We start from the raw sequence: 20,484 nt of genomic DNA, 5'->3' as shown, positions 1-20,484 counted from the left end.
TTTATTATGAACTATAATGATAGAAGCTGGGCACCTCTGTCTTTTTTTTCACATTCGATAAAAATTTTGTTTGGAAACTTACAAAGCTTACAGAAGGGCCTATTTTGCAAGGACATTTTACATTTCTCTGTAAAATGGAAGTTTTAATATATATATATATATATATATATATATATATATATGTATATATATATATATATTGATTTTTCAAGACAGGGTTTCTCTGTGTAGCCTTGGCTGTCCTGGAACTTACTCTTTAGACCATGCTGGCCTTGAACTCAGAAATCTGCCTGCCTCTGCCTCCCAAGTGCTGGGATTAAAGGCATGTGCCACTACTGCCCGGCTAGTTTGCTATTCTTATTTCACAAGATATAAGCATAAAATTCTAGGTCTTAAGTAAAGCATTATAGTTGGTGTCACTTTCTTCCAGCCTAGAATGCTTAGTGCAAAGTCTACATTGTCACTGTCAGCCCAGATGAAAGGTCCTTATCTCTTGGGTCCTTTGGTAGTGTAGGTTCATGTGCCAGCCTCAGCTCATCTCAGTTACAGAGAGCCAGTTTCTTATCTAGATAATATGATGATGTTAGCATCATCCTCTTAGGAGCCTTTAAATGCCATGCCTTCCACAGAAGTCAAGCTCTGGTCTTCGTAACCCACTCCCCATAGATGATTCTCGTAGGCACCGTTGTGGTTGTGGGTAGGATAGCCTCGTGAGACAACCTAGCCCCTGAGTTCCCAAACCGAGCTCTTGACTTCCGTATCCCTATGATCTGTTCTTCCTCTGTCTTCCTAATCATCAAAATGACAGTACCACCCACTCAGATAGATACTCAAAAGCCCTGGAGGGAGGCTGAATGCCCCTCTCTTCCCCTTTCATCTCTACAGTCCCCAGAAAGCATGTTGGAGCAACCACTCTTCATTTTCTTCCATGTCCTTTGGCTTAGGTCTGCCCACACTCCTCGCTGAAACTCTGGAGGACTCTTTTTCCACTCAAGCCAGACAGAGCCAGAAGCCCCACCCCCTTGCTTTGCTGCCTCTCAGGCTGTTTGGGATAAACACAAACTCCTTCCCATGGCTCAGTGCCCTTTAATATCTGCCACCTTCCTCTTGGGCTTCACAGGCTTCCAGGCTTAATCCTTGTCTTCTGGTCCCTTGGCCGTCTACTTTTTGCTTAGGGTTTTTTTTTTTCCTTTAATTTTCATGGTCTTTGTGATCACTTTGTCATTGGCCTAGAAGACTCTCCAAATCTTTGTAAGGCAGTTACTCCCTGGCTGTCAGTTCCTCTGTGAGCACTTTAGTGAGATGGTTTAGCTGGTTGAGACTCCATGACCCCACCTGTAGAATTTTGTCTATAGGAAATATCCCTGTTCCTTTTCCTTTTTATGTTAATATTATCTAAAACCAGCTATATTTGTTTATTTTGTTTCCTTTGTTAGCATGTGTGCACATACACATGTGTATATGGTGTTGGGAATGGAACCCAGAGCCTTATACATGCTAGGCAAGCACCATACCATTAAGCTACACCCTCACTTCTGTCTCGTTTTTATTAACTCATATGTTTGAAAGGATCAAAGGCCTTGTCTCTCTTATGCTTCACTTTTAGGAGGCAGGTGACTGGCACACAATGTGCAGGGTTGCACACATGTTGAACAAATGCATGGATAGACACTAGACATTGGTTCCACTTGTTGGGTTGGCTTTGATATACTATCTGCTATCTTCCTCCAAACTTGCAGAACTGTGGCACCTCACTAGGTTCCGTGACATGCAACCACTGATACTTGTCAATGGAATAACACTTCTAAGGATTTCACTGTGCTAATATGACCTTCTTTCTTTCACCAGGGCCTTGTAGGACTCATTTCTCCTACTTTTGATGTATAATCTCCAGACAGGTGATGCCTCTGATGGTTGCTTTGTATTATAGGGGAAAACAGCATCAACAGAAGCTTAGTACGGTGTGTTGGTCAGTTTTTTTGTCACCTTGACACAAGTTAGAGTCATTTGGGAGGATGGACTCTCAATGGAGAAAATGCTTCCAAAAGATTGGACTGTGGGCATTTTATTGATTAGTGATTGACATGAAAGGCCCAGTGTATTGTGGGTGGTGCCACTCCTAGGCAGATGTTCCTGAGTTGTATAAGAAAGCAGGCTTGGAAAGCTATGGAGATCAAGCCAGTGAGCAATACTCTCCCTTGGTCTCTGCTTCAGTCCCTGCTTCCCCAAATTCCCTCAGTGATAGAGTATGACCTGAGAGTTGTGAGAGGCCATGACATATAGGAATTTAGTGAACCTCTCTGAGGCTCAGTCTCCATCTAGACAATAGCCAGAATGGGTTGGATGGGATAGTCACATGCTTTTGGAATCATGTGTGTTCAATGTTCTTGAGTTACTTGAAGGCAAAGTGTTATGCTCATGAGTTGTGGTAGTCATGTTGTGGGTAGACTCTTGGACCACATGTGAAAGACAGTGAACTGGCAGAAGATACTGTGTTTCTTCACATGTCTGATATGCAGAGCAGAGTCGGCAGAGCCACTGGAATTACAGGGAGACCTCCTGAGCTTTGCAGCAATCTTGACTTTCTGCGCAGGTGGCCCGCCTCTTATGCCTCCTCCACTGGCACAGCTCTGAGCAGATCTTGAAAGAGGGAATTAACAGCATCCAATATGACCAGATGTGCCTGGCCTTGCTCTGGGGCCTCCTTTAATTGTGAATGCTTGACCCCTCAAAAAGGGGAAGGGCACAGTCTATTCACAGGGTTGCTGAACGAGGGGCCAGTCCACTGGGAATGTTGGGGACAGGGTCTGGTCCTGACTTGGTGATACAGGTTAACTCTAGAGGTCTGGAGTATGCTGGTCTTCTAGTGATAATGGCACCTGATAGAATGTCAGAGCTATTTGCATTGGGTTGGACATGAGTGTTGTGGTCTTGCAGCAGAGCAGCTGTGATGACCACAGAAGATCCTCATGAGATCTGACCTATTGATATCCCCTAGCCCCACCTCAGCGCAGGGAAGCTCAGGAGATCTTCATGAGGTCCCACCCCTGGTCTCAGGTGGAACTTCTCAATGATGGGGTTGCCAATGAGTCACCAGTGCATCTGTAAGCAATGCCAGATCACTAGATTGAGCAGTGATGGAATCCTCTCTTTAGTTTGCCACTCCCTTTTTACCCGGGTGCATAAATGCTTCTTATCTCTCCCCAGGAAACACCACACAGCACCAGTCTGAATTTCATGTTTGAATGGGAGCAAGACAGAGGACAGGAGTTTCTTCAGCTTGTTCCATGGTGTCTTCATATATGCTGTGTCAGTGTAGTGGGGTTGACGGGGAAAGCAGCTGGGGGTAGGGAAATGTTAGATAGGCTGGAGAAATCACTAGAAGCTGTAGGTTTCAGTGTAAGGATCTGTCTCATGTATTTGTACCCACATCACTGGGCGAGGACTGTGTCTTCCCATCCTGTGACTGGGGACAATGTTTTAAACCACTTGTCAGTACTTGGGAGTAAGGAGAGGGTGAGTCCAGAATGACTTTATAAGGAAGTGACACATTATGCTGGCGTTACCTAATCAATAGGAAGTGTTTTTGAAAGTCACTGTTGTCATGGCGATGGGAATGATTTCCAAACTTTAGGAACCAGAATCCCCTGTTCTTTCTCCTCTGCACATTGCCAGGTAGTAGCGGTGCCTCATTTCAAAACTTTGTTGCCTCCATGCTGAATTTATTTAATTTTTTTAGGGAACAAATATAACTTCGTTCAGCTTCCGGCTGCAATGGGGATTTCTGCCAGGCTTCGAGGCACACAGCTGAAATATATTTTGTGTCTTATGAGCTTTGCCTCATCATGGAATTAAATAGCACTAATTACTCGACTATAGACCAGCAAGGCAGACAACTGTTCATTTCCTGATTTCCTCTAGGATTGAAAAAGGAAGGAATGGATGAGAAGGGGACAAGGAGGTCATGCGAGAGATTGTACCATCAGACTTGGGGCACAGTGGAGGTGCCACCATCTGGAAAAGTGTGCCCCACTCAAGTCAAGCGCTCCTCCACAGTAGTACTGTTTGCTGGGGCTTTGGACTCTTCATATAAAGATTGTTGGGGCTGGAAGGCCAATGGCTGCATTACTCTGATACAGGTGCCAGTGACAGGCATGGTGGCAGTTTCAGGGATGGTAACTGGATAGATTCTCAAGCTCTAGGACCCAAGAACATGGACCGTCAGTTTTGAGTACCTAAAACCCTGCTCAGTACACACACACACACACACACACACACACACACAGAGAGAGAGAGAGAGAGAGAGAGAGAGAGAGAGAGAGAGAGAGAGAGAGAGAGAGAGAGGAGTTGAAAATGTTGTATCTGTCTGAGGAAGGGAATGTCTGTCTCTTTCTTACTTGTTAAGGGAATAGGAGCAGATAGGCAGAATCAAATTATGTGGGGTTTTATATTAGACCCACATGTGGTGTGTGGGGTTCAGGACTTGCAGACCTCCTACTCACTTTCTACACAGCCCCAGAGGCCAAAACAAAAGGATTAATTTACAACATGGGTAGTCCTTTGGAGCAACGTAGAACTAATGAAGTGTGTCCTACCCCTTGGTCCTTCCTCTTGGAAGATAAAAAGTAAATTCCAAGGAGAGTGATTTGACAGAAGAGGACTCTGAGCTCTCTGAGGGCAGGCTGCAGGAGTACAGCATGGTTGGCATGCCAGGCGTATCCCCAATTTAGGTGAGGCAGCTGGGCAGCAACTGAAGAAAGGTGTAGTCTCAAGAGAGTGACTCCAGCATCAGCCTACCATTTGGTTAAAATCACTCTTAGTTGTTGCAGGCACTACCATTGCACAGTTCCCCCTGCCACCTCTACAAACATGGTCCGAGAACCCCTCCTCAAATCCATGATAACTTTTGGTCTGGAAGTCTGAACTTCCTCACTTCTCCTGGAGTTCACCAGAAGAGCAGCTTGGGCATGCTCTTTACCGCCTGCTTCTAGAAAGACCAATTTACAGATGGGTGGAACTGAGACATCAAGGAAAATAGGCAGACTATGACCTGTGAGGACGGCTGTTCCTGGTGCCAGCAGTGTCCCTGATACATGGCAATTCAAAGAGAAGAGACTTCAGGCAATGTCACTAGCATAAACATGGATGTCTGTGAGCTTAGAACATCCAGCCTCTTCCTCAGCCTGTGACAGGAGATGGGGATCTTCAGAGTGAGTTCCCATCCAACAGAGGACAGTTAGATGTGGCTCAAAGCAACCAAAACCAGCTGGGCTTTGAATCTGAAGCTTGAGGGCCATGGGGGCTTCCTTTCCAGGTGAAAACCACTTAGTCATACAAGTTGCATGCACAGGACAAATGGGCCTCAGGTCCCCTTCTGAGACTCAAATGTCTGTCATTTCTTATAATAGCAAAAGTGACATCACTTTGCTACCTGTCAGGATGTTTTGGTCACTTTTCCACAATGTCCCTTTAAACAAGACACTAGAAAAGAACTGTCAGTACTTTCCTGTCTGAATCAAGCTTCCTCGGCGAATTCTGTGTTTTAAAATCTTCCCAGCCAGGCCTGGAGTGGAGAGAGCCACTGTTTAGTGAGTCCTCACTTGGGATCCTGGTGCCTGGGATATCAAGGACCACTAACAGGTAGTAATGAAGAGTTTTATCAGAGTGGCCTAGGCTTTGCTGTGGATGCAGCCAGGTTGCATTGCAACCTGGGAGAGCCCCTCCAGGGGTTGGAGAGAAGGTGGCAATGACATCCTGAAGGAGGCCTCAAGGTTAGGCCAGCTCTAGTCCCTCCCTGAAGGGGACAACTCACCCTCTGGTGGAGGCTCTGGGGCTGAAGCTAAAAAGCCTTGTCCATGGTAACATTTTCTACAGCCTTGTCAGTGAACCCAGCCCTGAGGATTGACAGAGAGAGAAAGGGGAGGAAGGGAAGGGAGGGAGAGGGGAAGGAGAAGAGGGAGGGATGAAAGGAAAGAGGGAAAGAGGAAGGGAAAGAGGGAGGGAGGAAGGGAGGGAAAGAGAAAGAGTTTATGGGTCAGCATAGAGTTCCATGAGTGCTGAGCTTGGTGGAGAATTTCCTGGGGATTCAACTGGTTGCCTGGTTGGGACCCTCAGCCTGTGCCTGGCTCTCCATGAGTCTTCCTTCTTCCTCCTTATACCTTTTACTTGCCCTCCCTTTATAATAAACTTGATGTTTCTCACTGTTCCAGAGAAGAGCAGCTGAAGGAAGGCTGCAGCAGTGGATGGGAGGCAGGCAGACTGAGCATCCTAGACCTTTCCTGGGTTCTGGGTATACAGAGGTGACTGTTCAGGGAAAGTACTGTGACTTTCTCTTGAGTGCGCAGTTGCTTTGATGTGACCCCCGTCACACCCCAGGGATAATAATGACTGTACTGTGGCACCCACATTCTCTGTCTGTTTCTCCCTTTATCTATGGGACACTCACTTCTGAGAACAAAGGGAGAGGGGGAACAGTAAAGGTCAGGACTTGACTATAAGCAAGGCAAACAAACACATGCAGCCTGGCTGGCTTGTAGGCCCACTGCAGACAGCAGTCCGCAGCTAGCTGCACACCTGCATGCAAATATAGTAATCCAGTGTCTTAGTCAGGGTTTCTATTCCTGCACAAATATCATGACCAAGAAGTAAGTTGGGGAGGAAAGGGTTTATTCAGCTTACACTTCCACATTGCTGTTGATCACCAGAGGAAGTCAGGACTGGAACGCAAGCAGGTCAGGAAGCAGGAGCTGATGCAGAGGCCATGGAGGGATGTTCCTTACTGACTTGCTTCCCCTGGCTTGCTCAGCCTGCTCTCTTATAGAACCCAAGACTTCCAGCCCAGGGATGGCACCACCCACAAGGGGCCCTACCCCCTTGATCACTAACTGAGAAAATGCCCCACAGCTGGATCTCATGGAGGCACTTCCCCAACTGAAACTCCCTTCTCTGTGATAACTCCAGCCTGTGTCAAGTTGGTACACAAAATCAGCAAGTACATCCAGGAAACAAAATGTTACAAAATAATAACTCATGGGCCTCATGTCTAGAAACCCAGAACTGGAAGGGAAAATTGCAGGTAGAGAGAGAAAAAAATACTGCTCAGAGTAGATTACAGATTGGAGAGGGCATCTCAAACAGATATGTATTTCTCCATGTTAGACTTGAGATCATTGAAGAAGGGCTAGCATTTCCTGAAAGTACACACTCCCTCACTGGGCCTAGAATTTGGGAACAACCACTAAGGAATATGGAAGGGTTTTTTTTTCCTTATTAGATGTTAGCATAATAGTCTGCCATCTCGCTGAACTTGGAAACTTGCAGGCTAGTTTCTGAAGAAAGGGAGGGAGCTTCCATTATCAGAAGAGGCTGTTCCCAGGATCATCAACCCCGTATGCTACTCAAAGCAGAGACTACAGGGTTCAGCAACTGGCTTGAGCCTCAGCTTTCTGTATGTATCATCTTCTAGTTATAGTGATGTGAATGTGATAATAGATCTACATCTGGTGTGGAGATTCCTGGTAGGCCAGGGATCCATCAATGCACAGGCTCTATCCCGTGTATGTACTTAGAGTCCTATTTATCTAGCTGAGTGGTAAAGACCAAAATAAATAAATAAATAAATAAATAAATAAATAAATAAATAAAAGAACCAAAAAAACCCCCAAAACATAGTGCCTTAGTCCATTTTCTGTTGCTATGGTAAAGTAGCAGAGAGCGGGAAATTTACAAAGAGCAGAGGGCTTGTTTAGCACACAGTTCTAGAGGTAAGGGAGTCCAAGCACGTGGCAAGATGCAATGAAGGACCTATGTGCAGAGGGTGTCACTTGGTGACAAAGAGCAAAACATGAGGAAGGTCAGGTCTCTGTTGCCTTTCTTATAAAGCCTTGGTCATTCTAAGGGTCCTACCCTGATGACCTCATTCAATCCTAATTACTTCTTAAGCACCTTACCTCCAAACACCATCAACATAGTAATTTAGGGGTTAAATTCACAAAATGTACACCCAGTTTTCAGACTATATCAAGGAGACACTCATTGTTCCTGCGTTGGCATGGAAATATGACCATGAAAGTCATGGTCCATGAGGTCTACCTGGAATGTCACCAGGAGTCACTGTCCATGTGGTCTAAATGGAGACTGTGTGAAAATGTAAAGGGCAGGAGGAGCTGTTCACTGTAGCTGACAGGACATCTCATGAGTACGTTCCACATATTTTTGTCACAAAGTTAACTTTCTATTGATGTCCTTCCTGAGTGCTGGAGAGTCAGCTTCCCAGGCACAATACTGTCTGCAGGGCTAAGGAGGTGGTGGAGTTCCTGTCTTCTAATAACGGCTGACGAAGTGGAGTTCTGCACAACTTCTCCGGGGGACAGCTACAGGTTCCTCTAGGAGACCCTCAGGCATTAGAGAGCGTGGTCATTGTGTCTTGCTCTAGGGCAGCCACCCATTGTTCCCAGCTCAGGATTCTTCTTATGGCATACGTTCAATTAGAAATCCCTTGCTAGGAGAAAAAAGTCATGAGATGAGTGAGCTCATAAATGCTGGCTTCTAGCAACTTGTGTCTACTGTGCTGTTTCTCCCAGGGCAACTTTCTCAGGACCTGCTTCTTTTCCTTAACAGGGACTGTACTGGATATCTTGACTGAGTAGAGCAAGGTTTAATTTGTAGGCCCAAGGTGACTTGTGACAGTATACCAGCCGTGGACTGCTGGTCCCCTTCTAAATCATGTATGGAAGACGTGGCTCCTCAGATGCATTTGCACTTTCATTTTAAAAGGACAAAATGCAGTATTTTAAGTATTTATAAGCCCTGGAATAGGTAGGGAAAACTAACTTTGTCAATCCAGACCTTTTTTGACCTTGTTGGCACAGCACTGAGATTTACTTTGAATTTTATCTATAATTGATACCAGCTGCTGTCTCATAGACTCTGCTGGGAAAGAGTCATTCATTTCTTCCCTCTTTCCGTCATCCTCAAACATTTATTACATACTTCCTGTGTCTCAGGATCTAGGCTTAGAACTGGAGATATTCAGCGACAAAAAAAAAAGCCACGATTTTTATTATTTAAAACATTTACTATATTTATTTATTTATTTATTGTGTGTATGTGAGAAAGTATTATGTTCTTGGAGGAGACAAGAGAACAATTTGCAAGTGTCTGTTCTCTCCTAACATGTGGGGGCTAGAAACCAATGAGGGTCATAAGACTTGGTGGCAGACAGTTAACCTGGTAAGCCATTTTGCCAGCCCATGATCCTTATTCTTAAGAGACTCAGGATATTAGAGAGGACAACAAATAGGGACGAATTTAACAGTTTGTCATCTGTAAGTCTCTGGTGGGCACTGGTTCCTGTACTAACACGTGATCGAGGCGTCTTAGACTCTTCCTGGGGTCAGAGAAGGCTTTATTTGAGAAATGAATGAAACCATGAACAGATGGAAACCTTGGGAGGTTTGTGGGGGTACAACCTGAACTGAGGGGGAGCAGTGTGTGGTTGTGAAAGTCTGTACACACATGCTCACCCCCAAATCTTACTTGAGATATTCATCACCACTTGAATGGGCAGGGAACACACAAATCTCTTAGGGTTGTTACTTAACTTCATAGAAGAAGAGGCTAGTAGAGACATGTAGCAGCAGACACTTTAGATTTCCCTCTGTATGGCTTAGGATTTGCCCTAGTTAGTTTTGTCAACTTGACATGAGCTACATTCTTACAGGAAGAGGGACTCTCAATGAAAACAATGCCTCCACCACATTGGCCTGTGGGCCAGCCTATAGGGTATTTTACTGGTTAATGAATAATGTGGGAGTGCCCACTGTGGACAGTGCCAGTCCTGAGCAGGTGGTCCTGGGTTCTGTAAGAAAGCAGGTTGAGCAAGCCATGCCTTCACAAACCAGTAAGCAGCACTCCTCCATTGCCTCTGCATCAGTTTCTGCCTCTAGGTCCCTGCTCTATTAGAGTTCCTGTCCTGACTTCTTTCTGTGATAGACTGAGATGTGGAGACATAAACTGAAATAGTGTCCCACCCCCAACTTGCATATGGTCATGGTATTTCATCACAGCAATAGAAAACAACATTCTTTCATTAACAACTCCAGGAAACCGAACATGAACTAGCTTATGGAAAGGGGAAAGCCTTTAACTCATGTGCATGGGTAGAGCAGGAACCCAGATGGTGTTATGCACACCGCCTAGACATCTATATAGCCTTAGCTGGGACCCGGGCATCTCTGCTCATGTCTGTTCTCTTATGGCTTCATTCTTTGAGGATCTTCTTCATACCTGCCCCCTTGGGTTACAAAGATGGCCCCAGCGATACGTAGTTCACATGGAACGGTAGCCCAGCAGGGTCATGGTGAACAATGAAATCAAAACGAGGTAATGTACATGAAGACAACTTGTAAATTCTGAAGGAATTTTGTGAGCTAATTGCTATTTTAAACTGCTCTATAATAACTTTCTTTCTGCCACTCAGGAATCTGAGAGGATGGTGGCACTTCATGAAAATTAGTTTAAGCTCTTCAAAACTTGCCGTATAAAACAAAGGCAGTCCCAACTGCTTTAATCAAAATGATGATCAGCTTCTAAAAATGAGTTCCATCTCCCCCGAGACCACTCAGAGCTAAAAGATGATTTCATAGAGAGGAGGTGGCAGTGTGTTTGGGTTGATTTGGTCTGTGGGGTGACCTGTCCTCAGTCCCCTCGCCCACCCTGCCTGGTTCAGGAAACTCTTCAGACTCTTCTGAAATGATTTGATTTTGTACATGGAAGAATAAAGGTTTGCTTTTTTTTTTTTAATTTTAAAATTATTTTAAAATCAGCTAAATGTCTTTTTGAATAAGACTAATTAGAAGTATCAGAAATTGGTACTTTCTGGACCAATAATTTTAGACCAGCAATGGGGCATTCTTGGACTAAAGACTCCATTTGCATGGGTTGATGTCCTGGGAGAGACACCCTCACCCTTTGGAAGACCCAGTTTTGCAGTCTCATGAGGTCAGAACAACCTTAGGTGACCCTAAGAGGTGTTTGTTGGTTCTGCCCACATGTGAATCCTGAGCTGGGGAGGGAAGATTGGCATTGCCCAGGCCCACAGTGGGGCCTTTAGTGAGTTCAGCTGGTACCCACATGCTTGTCCAGACTGTGTCCTCATCCGTTTCTCTGTTCCTTGTTTTCTAGCCAACCCTTTTCCTGGGGTTAAAAAGAAAGAGAGAGAGGCTGTTCATTTCCAGCATGCATTATCATTTCTTGTGAGTTCCCCTGCCCCTCCAGGAACAGCAATTTCACCACCCCCAGATAGAAGTGATAAGCATTTGAGATGCATAACTGTGTCTCATTTTGGTGCTGATAGAAGATGGTGAATGAGCTCTGGACCGTTCCTGTCCAGTAAAGTCATGACTATAGCCCTCCTTGCCTTGCCTGGCACTGAATGGGGAGCTATGAAACTGTAAGGGTCTTGTCCAGGCAGTTTAAGATATCTAAAGACAGTCTTTTAAAGGAACAGTACTTTCTCTTAACTTTAGGTGTATAAGCATGAACAACTGTAAAATTTGAGAATTAGTAATATTTAAAAAGGAACAATTCTAAGCAATTGTAAACTCTGAGCTATATATATATTGGTAAATTAAAAGTTTGATTTTTAGCACTTTAAAAACAGTGACTATATAGCACGTAGTTTAATTATCTGTGCAGAGACAAATAATGTCTTTTAAAACTACAAGGATGTAGAGGGGAAAACAACCTCTTAAAACACTATAACTCTATTTTGTGACTTTGACTCTCTATAAACCCCAAGTTTAAAATTACTTTGAACCACACCTATAGAACTGTGACAGCACTGGTTTTGTCTCAAAAACAATTTCTCTGAGGTAAGGGAGGGGTGAGGCCAGGAAGACTTCCCTAGGCCTGGTTTGTAAAACAAAAGGAATGCCTCTCAGGCTTTACAGAATCCTCTGCACTTTTTGCATTAACTCAAATGTAAATATTTCACTGAGCAAACCACCTGAGTTACACCCAAAAGATTCTAAGGGCAATTTTGTTGCTAGAAAGCAACCCAATTTTAAACAATCTACATCTCTAAAATTCAGTATCAAAAACACCACATTCACGCCACAAAGCCCTTCAAGTGTTTCTCTGTCTCTGAACCGAAGCTAGCAAGCCTGGGTCATTTTGAGACAAATTCTCAGAGCACGCCAGATCTCTAGAAAGTAAAATCGTGGTGCCAACTGATAAGCCACATGTTACCTGAGTTACCAGCTTTAAACTAGCTTTCAGTTACAACATTTTACCATACCCAATACAGAATACATTTATACCTTTAAGAGTAGTTAAAAACCAAATGAAACAGCTACACAAATCTTATAAATTTAAACTAATCAAAGAATTTAGAACTTAAGCTTCTGACCCGTTTTACAAGCAGCTTTTCAGCAGGGCAACTTAAATCAGCTTTTGTTTTGTCTTTCAGTTTAAATCCATCTCTCACACCATTTGTATGACTCAGGAATCTGCCTGTCTCTGCCTCCTCAGCAAATCCTATCAGCATGCGCCACCACAACCGGCCTGTTAGCTTAGTCATGTCACCCAAATCACAGAGTTCCTGCCATGGCCAGGCCATTGTCTTGAAGGCCTTTTTAAAAAAAATCTACAAATCTACGAGGACAAACTCTCGGGACAGTACCTGCCTCTTGCCTGTTTGTGGCTCCTTATTTTCCTTAGGGCAATTATTTTTAAAATGATTTATACTTCTACATATGAAACGTCTATTTTCCTGCCTTTGCACCAGGATCTCTCCAACTGAGGTTTCCTGCAATGCAGTCTTAATTTAACACTCTTACTTACTTCTTGAAGCCATGTGCATCAAGATTCTATCTCATCTGAGAGATTTTTTTAATGCATCCTTTTCAACCCTGATTCCTTTTGTTATGAGCAACTTTTTTACATTTAATACCGCTGCTATCATCTCATTCGAACTCATTGCTGTTAAGCTCCTAGGTGAAATTAAACACTGTGGGTCTGCAAGTGTGTACGGTAAGATGCGCCAAGTGGCTGGCACATGGCATGCTCTGATACAGGGTCTGCTGAAAGTCCCCTCCCAGAGGGTTGGTGGTTGTGCCCCAACCTGCCTGTGCCTGTCTGTAGTGAACATACCAGCCCCTCTGGAATTTGGTTGTTGGCAGAGATGCATTGAGAGTCCTGTTAGCCAGCAGAGCATATGGTGCCTGAATAGCTGTCACTTTCAAAGGCTGGGGAGCAGATGTTGGAACAGGTTTAGATAAAGTCAGAAGAGGCCAAATGTGATAGGAAGAGTACTGAATGGGGAATCAGTGGTCTGAGCTCCCTTACCACCATCTTTTATTTATATTTCATTGATGGATAGATTCATTGATTATATGTGTGTGTACACATGCGTGTGCTCATATGTGTGCTATTGCATGTGTTTTTACATTTGTACATGTAGAGGTTAGATGTCAACCTTGGGTAGATTGCCTTGGGTGCTGTCTGTTTTGTTTTTTTGAGATGTGGTCTCTCACTAGCCTAGAACTCGTTGATTATGCTAGGCTGGCTGGCCACAGAATTCCAGGGATCTGTCTGTCCCCCTTGCCAGACTGGGATTCTGAACACATATCAGCATGCCTCCCTTTTTAGCATGCTTTCTAGGGATCAAATTCAAGTTCTCATGTTTGTGTGGCAAGCCCTTTATCAACTGAGCTATCTCCCTAACCTTTGTCTTCATCTTTTATCCTACTCGACCTTCTGTGATTTCATTTGACCCATTTCACTATCACCTTTATTGTCTCTATTATTAGGGGGCTTGAGTACCATTTAACCTGAGCACCTAGTTCAAAAAACAAATATGTAGGATCTTCTCTGCTTTTTTTGGATTTGGAAAGACAATTCAAGAGGAACTATCTTGACTCCCCATGACTTTTCCTGAAAAAAAAATTATCTAGTAGGTACCATCCCCCTTATCATAATCCTTGTCTTTCTAACTCAATTTCCTTAACATTCATTATTAAGAACAGCAGCAGCTAAGGGTCTTGAAATCTTGCTTCTCAGCCTCTCTATTAGTAGTATTGTTTATTTCATGTTTTTATACTATACTATGGTTTTCAGAACAGCTTATATATTTCAAAAGTATTTATATACCCAAAAGAAACATAGATGATTAACTAGGGAGGTGGCTTCTAAGAGAACAACAAAGTGAGACTAAACGCTTTGCTTGACATTTGTAACTCTTGTATCAAGTTTGAAGAAGAGGACTTTATAAGTTACTCTTTCTCTGAGATGAATGCTTTTCCAAATTATCACAGCTAATGAACCAAATTTTTACCCTCACCTAATGTCTGTGCCACCTTCCAAGCAGAACCATTGTTCATTGAAACAGTTGACGAATGACTTTATGGATAGACCATCTTAATACCTACACCATTTCTTAAATGAATGTAACCTGTTCTCTGTGGGCTGAGAATGAAGTCACTCACTCAAGTCAAATAGCTTTGACCATAGCAGGAAGTCTGTATCCAAAAATCGAGCCTACAATTCATTTCTTGGTACAGCAGAACTATCAACTCTCAGCTTAGCTATGACGGAGGTAAAATCCTTTGGTGATGTGAGGGTCATTGTATTATAGCCTTATTACAATGAAACCCATTGTCTAAAAATTGTTCTTATTTTGGGCTTGTACCACAGTAAGAGCCAAGATTTTAAACTCTACTAAATACAAAACAAACAAAAAGACTTTATATATTCATGTTCATTTAAGAAAATACTAGTAGTGATGTATTATTTTTAAGTATACAGTTAATATGTTTGGAGTTATTTAAAATTTATATTGAGAAAAATGTATTTTCACTATTGCTGTAGACGAGCACCTACATAAGACTATTAAATTGATTGTTGTTTTATATCAAACAACTTTTATAATACTCATTTTTATTGTTATAATATTCTATAAATTTTAAGGAATATGACAAAAAAGTTATTGTAGGTATTGGAGGGAGGGTCTCTGGGAGGAGCAGTGGTACAAAAGGGAAACAAGAATGTGATTCAATTATATTTAATTGAAATATGTTTTTAAATGTTAACAAATTCAGATAAATTGAAATCATGTAACTTTTCTCATCATAATGCAATAAAAGTTAAAAAAAAAAAAAAAAAGAACAGCAGCAGCATGTATTGTGGGAAGACCAGAGTCCTTGTGTCAGGTGCTCATGGATACTTTCAGAGTTATCATGTGTACATCTATCACTACATATATCGCTGTGCCCCTAACGGGTATCATCTCTCTCCCAGGTAGTTCCATGTAGGTCACAGAAACTCCCATTTCTCCATGGGTTTGGTAGGTGATATTCTGGGACCTCTGTACTGGGGACTCGTATGAATTAAACAGGAGCACCAAGGGTTCTATCTTCTGGGTTCTGCAGTGAGGCACTTCTAGCAAGTGTATGGACTTTGCAGTGGTACAGACCTGGATCCCACCCCTAACTCTGTCCCTCATCAGTCACATATTATTGAAAAACTAGCTACCTCATGTGCAGAATAGGTAAAACCATCCTGCTCCAGGGGCAGCCATGTTACCCATATGAGCATATACAGGGGAAAGCATCTCCCTTGCATGGGGCCTGGGGTATAGTCACTGCTGCACACATATTGCTATTCCTCTCTGCTTCTGGCCCCTCTTCCTGCCAGTCAAAAGAAGGCTGTTGAGTCTGCACTGCATGTTGGGCAAGGCTCTGGTGATATGGATGCACTAGTGACTAAGACAGGAACAGTTTGGCTCCTGGATCTCACTGATCTTCAGCTCTTAACTCTCCTCCAAATGAAGGTGAGGGCATGGAGGTGCCTCTCTGGGGAACTTCTCTGTGTTTTACTTAAATTTGTCCTCTTTCCTCAGCTCTGGGCATTTTAGACTTGACTTCTCAGTAATTCTCTCTACTGCCATATCTCCTTCCTGGTTCTTGAGCTGTGTTCTTCAAACCCTGGCTTCCTCACTGCTACCCTGGTAGGATACTTCCATTGTGAATGAACTCTCCCAAGAAGGTGCTTTTCTTCTAGTTCTCATATCCTCTCCAACTTCGTGGTTTGGTTCAAACTCTACTCCTGACAAGATTTGCATTAGATAGCTTGCTCCTTGTTTCCTCTTTTCAAGTAAGAACTCCCAAAGCAGGCTGTCATATGTCACACAACTTCATACTTAATCTTATGCAATAAGTCAGGCTCTACTGGTTTTCACCTGGCTTGACAGGAAGCCGACAGACTTGTAATATCTTGCCTGTGTGGTACATGCTCTGAGTATACTTTTGACCTATATGGCTAAATATGAAGTCCCTCAGTTTACAGGACTGCTCTTAGGGTAGGGGTTTCCCTCTGCAAGGGTCTTCTTCCTCGTTCTTTCTTAGGATTTTGGCTGACAATGTAAAGTATTGTTGTTGAATTTTTTTCCTCTTCTCTGGATGTCCAGCTAACCTGTGCTTTCTTCCTGCTGGGGTGATTTCTATTATTTTAACAATTTATCTCATCCCATAACCTCATTGTTTTAGGAGCTTGGGAGAATGAGGAATCTCACAGAGCTCCTAAATAAGATATTGGCTATTCTGGCCCTCATTTCATCCAATCTGGAAGAAATGGGATGCTGAAAACTCATGCAGAAAGTACACTGAATAGAAGTAAAGGGAACTGCTAGGATGGATGGCAATTTTGTCCCCTAGAGATTATTTGTTTGTTTCTTTGTTTATTTATTGTTAGGTTGTTTCTGAATTACTCTCTCTCTCTCTCTCTCTCTCTCTCTCTCTCTCTCTCTCTCTCTCTCTCTTTTTAAAGAAAATTGTCGGAGGCAGGGGAGTCCCCACTATAGGAGACAGAGGAGTCCTCAGCATTGGGGGCAGCCAAGATCTACCTCATTAAAATGATAGAAGAGCCCAGAGCTGGGTCATGTAAGGGAGTGGAGGATGTGGTGGTAGGGGGACGGGTGGGGGGCGGTGGGGCTGGTGACAGCTGCAGCTGGGAGGGTTAGGGATGTGGGCTTTCAGTTCATCCTCACTGTACCTTTTGGTAGAGGAGGCAGGAAGGGCAAAGAGGGTCTGGGACAGCAGTTTTAATGGGTGGCCCACAGAAGGGGCCTTGGCAATTTTGTGTGCATAACAAGAAGTACAGCCCAGCTCTTGCTGTGAGAGGCTGGGATCAATTGAGATGGATGAAGACCAACTATGGACTACTTCGGCCACTCTTCCCAGTTTTGGTGACATTCCTTAGGTGTCAAATGTATAAAATGACCACACGCTTCTGTTGTTAGCAGTTAGAGTTCTGGCGGGTAACAATATGTGCAAATTAGGTATTTGGAGCAGAAGGTAATAAGAGTCCTCATAAAAGACTGCTTTCTTCAGGGGTTAGTGCTCTATTTTTGAGTTAATAACAATGAGATCGCTGTTACTATCTCTTAGGCCTAAGGGAGTGGACAGGAGCTGGTCCACAGACCGTGGAGACAGAGAACTGAGGAAGACTCCAGTACAGATGGCTCCTCCCTCTAGCCTTCTGTGAGTGCTGCTCACTTGGGTCACTAACTTGGGACCAATAGCAGAGAACCCATGAATGCAGAGTCCATGGGTGTCAACTCTGTGTGTACAAAAAAAGTGTAGACCTTAAATCTAGAAGGTCAGTTGGAAGGAAGATACTCACCGTGGAAGAGTTGCTAAGATGAAATGAGGCAGTATCTAGAGGAATTGGCCAGGTATGGATGCAAAGGCAGACACTCAGTAGGCAAAATTTCTTCACCACAGTCATCCTCACCATCACCATCATCATGACAGTTATCACTATCATTATTACTGATAAAGGATACTATGGCTGCCAGCCACCAATCCTTCACTTAGCCTGGCCTCTGGCTATCCCTGGACAGGTCAGTTCCATGTATATACCGAATTCAGGCAGATATGAAGTCACCACGGCACCTTGCCATGCATCACTCACAATTAAATCTTTTTTCTTTCCTAGGGAAGACAGCCCTGCTGAGTCCTGGACCCCCGAAGGGACTGTTGTGCTGGAGTGCTGCTGTGTCTGAGAGGACCTGTGTCTGAGATGAAAGCCATGCCCTGGAACTGGACTTGCCTGCTCTCCCACCTGCTTGTGGTAGGGATGGGCTCCTCCACTCTGCTTCCACGTCAGCCACCCCAGCTGTCTCAGAAGCCTTCTTTTGTCACATTCCGAGGGGAGCCCTCCGAGGGCTTCAATCACCTTGTGGTGGATGAGAGGACAGGGCACATTTATTTGGGGGCTGTCAATAGGATCTACAAACTCTCTAGTGACCTCAAGGTCTTGGTGACTCATCAGACAGGGCCAGATGAGGACAACCCCAAGTGTTACCCACCTCGGATTGTTCAGACCTGCAATGAGCCCCTTGCCAGCACCAATAATGTCAACAAGATGCTGCTTATAGACTACAAAGAAAACAGGCTGATCGCATGTGGGAGCCTGTACCAGGGTATCTGCAAGCTTCTGAGGCTAGAGGACCTCTTCAAGTTGGGAGAGCCCTTTCATAAGAAGGAGCACTACCTCTCGGGGGTGAATGAGAGTGGCTCAGTCTTTGGGGTGATCGTTTCCTATAGCAACTTTGATGATAAACTCTTTATTGCCACAGCAGTGGATGGCAAACCTGAGTATTTTCCTACCATCTCCAGCAGGAAACTGACTAAGAACTCTGAGGCGGATGGCATGTTTGCTTATGTTTTCCATGATGAATTTGTGGCCTCTATGATTAAGATCCCTTCTGACACCTTCACAGTTATCCCTGACTTTGACATCTACTATGTCTATGGCTTCAGCAGTGGCAATTTTGTCTACTTTTTGACCCTTCAGCCAGAGATGGTGTCTCCCCCAGGCTCCACAACAAAGGAGCAGGTGTACACCTCCAAGCTTGTGAGGCTTTGCAAAGAGGACACAGCCTTCAACTCCTACGTAGAGGTGCCCATTGGCTGTGAGCGCAATGGGGTAGAGTATCGCCTGTTACAGGCCGCCTACCTGTCGAAAGCTGGTGCAGTGCTCGGCCGGACCCTGGGAGTCCATCCAGATGATGACCTCCTCTTCACTGTCTTCTCCAAGGGCCAGAAGCGGAAGATGAAATCTCTGGATGAGTCTGCCCTGTGCATCTTCATCTTGAAGCAGATCAATGATCGCATTAAGGACCGCCTGCAGTCCTGTTATAGGGGCGAGGGAACACTAGACCTAGCCTGGCTCAAGGTGAAGGACATCCCTTGCAGTAGTGCGGTGAGTGAGGAGGGATCATGTGGGCAGTGGGTGATGAAGACCCCAGCTTTTGTAGCCTCTATGGGGTTTCAATGTGTCTCCATTTTGGGTCCCATTAGTTTGGACTATCACCAGCAAAGCATCCTTAGTATGAAGGCATCATCTAGAGCTAAAATATAGATTTCCTATAGACACCATGTTCTGGTCTCTGGTTGGTTTTGGTTGTGAGAAACATGGGTGCTAGTGGACGGAAACATATGAAGTTGATGTTCTCTGTATTTTTGGCCTGGTGGAGCAGCTTAGAGTAAAATGATGGAAGATTCAGGAAAGGCAAGTGCTAAGATGGGAAGTCATCTTGCATTTGAGATGGACATAGGATTTCAGAGAATTATGGTTTTATTTTAGCCCCATTGCATATCATTTAAAATGCCAAATGAGAGTAAAGGGGAGATAGGAAGAAATCAACCATATTTATACGGCATCTTCTATGTTCATAGTGCTATGGAAAAGAGGTCTTTCTTAGGTTTCTATTGCTGGGATAAAGACCACAGCTAAAAGCAACTTGGGGAGGAAAGGGTTTGGTTCAGTCTACAGGTCACAGTTGTTCAGAAAGGGAATTCAAGGCAAGAGTCCTGGAGCCATTTATTTTGGGTGGAAATTTGGGGGAATCTGAAGTGTTCCTAAATTTAGGTGGTCAATGTTAAACCATATTTGTGATGTGCTGTGCACACATAAGTATTGAACACATAAACACAGTTCAGTTGAGGAAAACAGTAGAAAATAAGTATAGAGAACCTGTGTACTTCTCTAGTGGAGTGACAGAACTGGACCACCAATTGTGAGCAGAAATGTATTTCACACAGTTTCAGATGTTGCCATAGTCTACAATCAAGTGTGTACATTTGTTGAGGTCCCACTTGCTGTATCACAACACGACAGGAGGATGAAGTCAAGGCAAGAGAAAGAAAGAGATGACTCATCTCATCCTTAACCTACTTTCACAATAAAAGAATTAATCCAAGCCAGGATTGGTGGTACATGCTTTTAATCCCAGCATTTAGGAGTTAGAAAGAGGTGGATCTTTGTGAATTTGAGAGCCTAGACTGGTCTACATAGTGAATTCCAGGACATCCAGGGCTATGAAGAGAAACTGTCTTGAAAAACAAAAGCAAAATAAAACAACAAATTAACCCACTCACTAACAATCTCTCTCTCTCCCTCTCTCTCTCTCTCTCTCTCTCT

General features: G+C 43.9%; 1 protein-coding gene across 2 annotated transcripts in view; it reads left to right on the top strand.

The window, feature by feature from the left end:
- Positions 1-20,484, top strand: part of Plxna4 (plexin A4) — a 445,847-nt gene that overhangs the window by 56,823 nt on the left and 368,540 nt on the right. For both annotated transcript variants that reach the window (XM_031381450.1, XM_031381449.1), the window contains one exon: positions 17,995-19,263. In XM_031381450.1, the coding sequence (XP_031237310.1) occupies positions 18,079-19,263 (1,185 nt within the window). In that variant the 5' untranslated portion in view covers positions 17,995-18,078. The remainder of the gene's footprint in view (positions 1-17,994; positions 19,264-20,484) is intronic.

The sequence above is a fragment of the Mastomys coucha genome, unplaced genomic scaffold (assembly GCF_008632895.1).
Source record: "Mastomys coucha isolate ucsf_1 unplaced genomic scaffold, UCSF_Mcou_1 pScaffold20, whole genome shotgun sequence".
Lineage (NCBI taxonomy): Eukaryota > Metazoa > Chordata > Mammalia > Rodentia > Muridae > Mastomys > Mastomys coucha.
The sequence above is the reverse complement of the archived record's forward strand: the minus strand, read 5'-3'. Positions and strand labels throughout refer to the sequence as shown.